General features: G+C 30.2%; 1 protein-coding gene across 1 annotated transcript; it reads right to left on the bottom strand.

Annotated features, from left to right (window-relative positions):
• Window positions 1-760: 760 nt before the first annotated feature.
• Window positions 761-5787, bottom strand: LOC136796097 (histone-lysine N-methyltransferase Set2-like). Its single transcript, XM_067048782.1, has 3 exons — window positions 5535-5787; window positions 5296-5420; window positions 761-1032 (listed from the first exon to the last, which is right to left on the bottom strand). The coding sequence occupies exons 1-3, from the start codon at window positions 5691-5693 to the stop codon at window positions 777-779; spliced, it is 540 nt and encodes a 179-aa protein (XP_066904883.1). The 5' UTR covers window positions 5694-5787; the 3' UTR covers window positions 761-776.
• Between the last annotated feature and the right edge of the window lie 156 nt (window positions 5788-5943).

Below are 5943 nucleotides of genomic sequence, written 5' to 3'. Positions count from 1 at the left end.
TCTAACACACTAATCATTACTGCCCCTCCAGGGAATGAATCATTAATTAAAATAAATATATGCATGTTCATGAGCATAAAGTGTCTCACATTTTCAGCCCCCCTTTTCCACACATTAATTTCAAACATAAAATTACACTCGGGACACCTGCAGTATAACACGAGCAGGTCCCGATGTATACACTGGACAACACCACAGAATGCCCTGGATATCAGACTATCCAGGAAATAGCGGAGCACGTGTTTTTTGCTTGTATTTGCTTTGCTCGGGAGAGAAGCGAATTGCAGAGAGTGTGTGGAGAATGCATCACACCAGAAAATGTGGTGAGCTAAATGCTATGCTCAGACCAGCATTGGAACGCAGTGAAAAGATTCACCACAGTCGTCGTCAAGAGGTTGAGGGAGGAAGAGAGCGCTAGAAGATATGACTAGCATGGAGACGTGAAAACCATGCGAAGAAAGTGAGATGGCACTCAGCCATTTCCCTTCATGAAGTATCGTACCTGTGAACAGGTGTAGGGCAGTGGTTTTAGTGGGTGAAAATCCCACATCTATTCCTGTATGGTCCTATCCATGTCTTTTGAAGATTTCCACCGACTACTTTTTCCAATTACTTTTAATAAATAAACTAACAGAGTAGAATTATAAATTAAATATTTCAATACCATAATTTTGTTGTTTTTTTTTAAATGAAAGAAAAAATCTTGTCTCTGTTTTATATTATACCTGAAAGTACCATCAAAATCATTAATTTATTAGTTTTAATAATTTAAATAATTACCTATCATAAGACAAATTTTCCCGTGGGTCTACATATCCTCTGTTAGCTTCCCTTTCATGTTCTTTCATCTGTTCTATTCTTTCTTTCTTAGGAATTCTGAATTCTTCTTTGAGGCCTGTCCATGATGATAACAGCTCTGTAGCTTTTGTAACAATATTTCTTTCCAACTCTTCATCTTCTTCCAGTATAACTTTTTCATTAATTGTTCTATCCACAGAACATTCTCCAGGACTAGAATCATCTGTCTCATTGCTGAAAGAAAAAATATTTTGCATACAGTTTATGATAAAAAATCTAACTCATTTAAGATCTTAAAAAAAAAATAAAATGATTACAGACAGGTAAAGATGTCAGAATTAACTACTTCAAGGTCCAATAATATAGTTTTAAAGCCATAAATATTTATGTTAACACTTTGTAATATGGAATAGATGCAGTCACTTAAGTCTAGTTTCATCTCAAAAAATACAGCAGTTCAAAAAATTCCAACTCGTCTAGTAAACTTTTAGCTATCCTAATATAGGATGCAAGCTAAAATGACAATGATCAGAAACAAGTCAATTTTTTGTAAATATTGTCAGAGCTAAGAGTAAGCAAAATTAAAGCTAAAAATCTGACTACAAAATTGAATAAATGCATGTTTTTTGTATTTTAATTTTTGACGATTAACATTAACATGGTATTGTTTTTAGGAAACCACCTTAGAGATATACGCTGATGGATTGCATAAAAAGTATCAATGCGGAAATCTGTCTTAAAATTATTTGAACAGTTATCAAATTTTACTCTCTTGCTGAGAAATGAAGGACCCAAAATTCTCTGAAATAGATCTGAGGTCATGTTTTGCTGCAATGACAAAAAGTATAGTTTACCTGGGAATCAAATCAGGACTTGAAGAATAATTCATCGCTAGATGCCTAGAAATCAATAACCAGTTTTAAAACTTCAAAGATTTTATTTTAAGGTGACTAACCTGTAATCAATTATACTATTCTCTTCATTTTCATTTCACTACGGAAAAGATGTATAGATGATTCGAAACTAAGTAATTTAAAGCATTATATTAAAACTTTTATTATCCTTATTTTTTATATAAAAAATAATATACAGTTGGCAAAGATTTCAAAATATGTTTTTCATTATTGCCTAAAATCCATCCTCTTTTCAGATTGTCACACCTCACAATGGCTAAGCAGGTTATAAATGAGCCTCTATAAGCTTCCATCATCAGTAGTATGTTTATTGATGAATATATCACTTTTGTCATAATTAATTAATTTATATTCATGGTCTAAATAAACAATGAAACATGTCAGCATATTATGATTTCGATAAAGAAAGAATAAACTGAAATCAATTCTATATTTTCTACATTTTTCATTGTTAAAAAAAATTTAGCTATTTCCTTGCATTTTCATGGTCATAATTAGGGATAGGATTTTTATGTTTTCACATATTTTTACCTGACCATGATATCTGCGATTCGTTACTAACTAAAGATGTTTCAATACATTTCTGGCCAAAAGAAGTCATTTTTATTTTACATATTTTTAAATATTTGGCCTTTTTTACATATTTTGTTGTAAATCACATATTTTCTGAAATATTTGTTATTTTTAACATATTTTTAAGTATTCTGTCCTGAATCACATATTTCCTAAAATTATTTGTTCAATTTTAAATACATTTTTTGCAGCAACTACATAAAATTCAAGAGAACACAAGATACTTAAAGCTGAAATTTATCATCTATCATAAATAGTCCGTAAAATGTCTTCATCTTTGAACACAAATTAAATGCAGTGGCAATAATAAATTTTCACACAGAATTACATCGAGAATTCCTCAGAATCAATCAATTAAAAAGAGCAAGGGTCTAATTCCTGTAGCATTTTCCTAGAATTTGTTTGTTTACTCCTCAATCCATTTCTCTGTTCCTTTCTTTCCTCCTCAGATTCCACAGGTACCAATACTATGTATATAGATTTGTGCCGAGCATTAGTCAGGGCAGACATTTGTATCTACAAAATTAGAAATCTGGACTTAAAAACCTTTCTTGAGAAATACACATGGCGAGTAATGCAAAAAGTACTTTAAGAAAAAATTATTTGAAAATTATATACGAGGAGACTTTAACGGAAATTTGGAAAGCAATTTCGGATGGGCCGATTTGGATTTCTGTGGATGAGACTACGGTTATGAAAAGGCATTATATCACAAACATAATCGTTGGCAGACTAAGTGTTGAGGCACCTTCAAAATCCTATTCGCTGAATTGTAAAACGATTGCAAGATTTGTCAACCAATCTATGACTGTTCTTTGGCCTATGGGCATCACTCATGGTAAAGTTTTGTTGTTTTTGTCAGACACGGCACCTTACATGAATAAAGGTGGTAATGCCCTTAAAGTTCTTTATCCTAAGACAGATCATTTGACCTGCCTGGCACACGCATTTCATGTCCAAATGTAGACAAGCTTGTGTCCACAGTAAAAAAAACATTTTTGATGGCTCCCAGTCGTAAAAAATTAAATACATAATATCAAAACTTAATGTTGACGCCACTGCAGTAGATAAAGCGAACAACTTGTTAACAATTAACTCAATAAAAACTGATTTGGCTTACATAAGTGCAAACGTGGTATTTTTATCCAACACAATTACAAAATTAGAAGAAAAGGACATTCCACTGACGCAAAATTTAAAGACTGTTAACGAAGCAATAGAAAGACTGGAAAATATAGGTGGTGAAAATGGAGAAGTCATAAAGAAAAAAGTACAGGACGTGTTAAAAAAAAATTCAGGATATAAAATCATTCAGTCCACTGGAGCCATTTCCTCGGAACAAATGATGACACATCCGCCCAGGGCCCTGTTTCATAATAAAGTACAAACTAATACTATTAGTCTTGTAGATTTATCTTAATTCAATTAAGATACAGTTGTACAATAGTAACTTGTACTTTAGTATTTTTTAATTCTTGTAATATCACTAATAGTCATCCCTATCATGAAAAAAATAAGTATTAGTATTATTACCACACTAGTTTCTACACTTGTACTATGACTAATACTATTAGCTTTCATTATGAAACAGAGCCCAGATGATGCAGAATACCGAACTAGATGCAATGGAAATAGCTTCATTAAGTATGCCCCTATAACATCAGTAGATCTTGAAAGATCTTTTAGCCCGCACAAGTCCATTCTGCGGTCAAACCGACGAACATTTTTATTTGAAAATTTAAAAATGCATTTAATCTGCAATAATTTTGTAACCGATCCTGTTGAATAATTGATTTCTTCCAAAGTTTTAAATATTTTTCTTAAGTTTTTTTCTTTTTAATAAGGATTATTCTTTATTTCCATTTATAATTCATTCTGAGTAATTATTAATTAATTAGTTTAATTACAATTAATAATTAATGTCTTGTTATTGAACAGCTATGTTTTCCCTAAGTTCATTTTTTTGTACATATTTTAACATAAGTCTTTAAAATATTATTCATATAATATATAATAAATACATATTTATGTAACTTTTTTTAAATTATAAAGTTACTAATTAATTAGTAATTTATGTTATTGAATAATACAAAATTTGTAAATACATATTTTTTTAAATATAAGACAATTTATTAGCACATATTTCGGATTTTTTAGCACATAAAAATCCTATCCCTAGTCATAATCATCCAAAGTTTCAACATTCATTGAATTTTCGAAACTTTAAAATAAATGGTATCAGGTCAGAGCAGTATGGTGGATGTGATATCCCTTCTTCTCAACTAAGCTGAAGGCTTTGGGCTAAAAATGTATTACTGATTCATTGAACTTAGTAAATCTAATTCAATTTATGTTGCACCTAAATATTGAGATTCTAACAAAGAATACTGAATAATACCGTGTGACCTACAGAGAGATGGATGTGGGCTCACTACTACCATTTGGAAAATAATTAACATTTCAATGGCAAAAGCTAGATGGATAATTAATTTAAGTAGATTTTGATTTAGATGGGTACATAGTAGTAAAAGATTAATAAACATTTTTTAATTATCAATTTTACTTATTTTTGTTAGATAAATTGAGGCATTGATTTTGATTTTAACTTTAGTGCTGGATATAATTCAGTATATTACCGGTATTTTAAATTATTTTTTAGTGTTTTATTAGATTTGATGTACTATTTTTAAAACAATTTGTATGAAAACTCCATCTGTAAAAAACAAGAACTTTTTTATGCAGCATACCATTTAGATAAGTTAGCCAATTAGAAGAATAACAACAAAATAATCATAGCTCAGAACAATCCAGGAATTGATTTATGATGGATGGTGTTCACTGACAAGTGAAAATTACATGTAAAGAATTAACACAAAGAAAAAGATTCCTTGTATAAACTAAGATACTTTAAATGGTCTAAATGTCAGTGGTGATATTCTAGTTACAGTTATCAACATAAATCAATATATAAATAAATGAACAGTAAAAATAAAGATACATGAAAACAAACCTTTCTTTATTGTCGGTAGATTCATCATTTGAGACCTTGGCCCATTTTTCAACAACACTTAATATTTTGCTATCCTTCAAGATGGTTTTATTTGTGATAGGTAGCACAGCTAATGTGTTGAGAATCTGCATTGTTCAATAATAAGAAGAAAAAAGATTATTAAGTAATTAATGATAATAATTAATATTATTAAGTAATTAATGATAACATAAGTTTTGTTTAAAAAATAAGCTACTAACTTCAAATCTGAGTTTAGCAGAGGAACGAGTATCTATCATCCATGACCAAAGAAGACCCAAACCATGATAATCCAAGAATAGTCGTTTGCAGCATGGATCAGCTGCTTGAGCAATTTCCAGTAATGGATGGCGAGACATTTCATCCTCCGTTCTCACCATAAGTCGGCTAAGGGTTAGTGTGTGCTTTTGATTCTTAACCCCACTACCAGATAATTTTTCTATTTCCTCTTCTAACTGGAAAAAAATATCTTCGATTAAAAGATAAAGAGTAAAATAAATCAAAAGCATTTAGAATGCATCATGATTGTTATTATTTCGTTACTAACTAAAGATGTTTCAATACATTTCTGGCCAAAAGAAGTCATTTTTATTTTACATATTTTTAAATATTTGGCCTTTTTTACATATT

This window comes from Halyomorpha halys, unplaced genomic scaffold (assembly GCF_000696795.3).
Source record: "Halyomorpha halys isolate HHAL.00 unplaced genomic scaffold, Hhal_1.1 Scaffold11565.1, whole genome shotgun sequence".
NCBI classification, from domain to species: Eukaryota; Metazoa; Arthropoda; class Insecta; order Hemiptera; family Pentatomidae; genus Halyomorpha; species Halyomorpha halys.
Note: the sequence above shows the minus strand (reverse complement) of the source record. Positions and strands in the feature narration are given on the sequence as shown.

What these genes read in the sequence shown, in the direction of transcription:
- LOC136796097 (XM_067048782.1), bottom strand. Translation starts at nt 5,693, where the DNA reads ATGGTGAGAACGGAGGATGAAATGTCTCGCCATCCATTACTGGAAATT. An exon ending in CTGCTAAACTCAGATTTGAA is followed by an intron (nt 5,421 to 5,534) that starts GTTAGTAGCTTA and finishes TGAACAATGCAG; the next exon opens with ATTCTCAACACATTAGCTGT. An exon ending in TCTACCGACAATAAAGAAAG is followed by an intron (nt 1,033 to 5,295) that starts GTTTGTTTTCAT and finishes TTTTTCTTTCAG; the next exon opens with CAATGAGACAGATGATTCTA.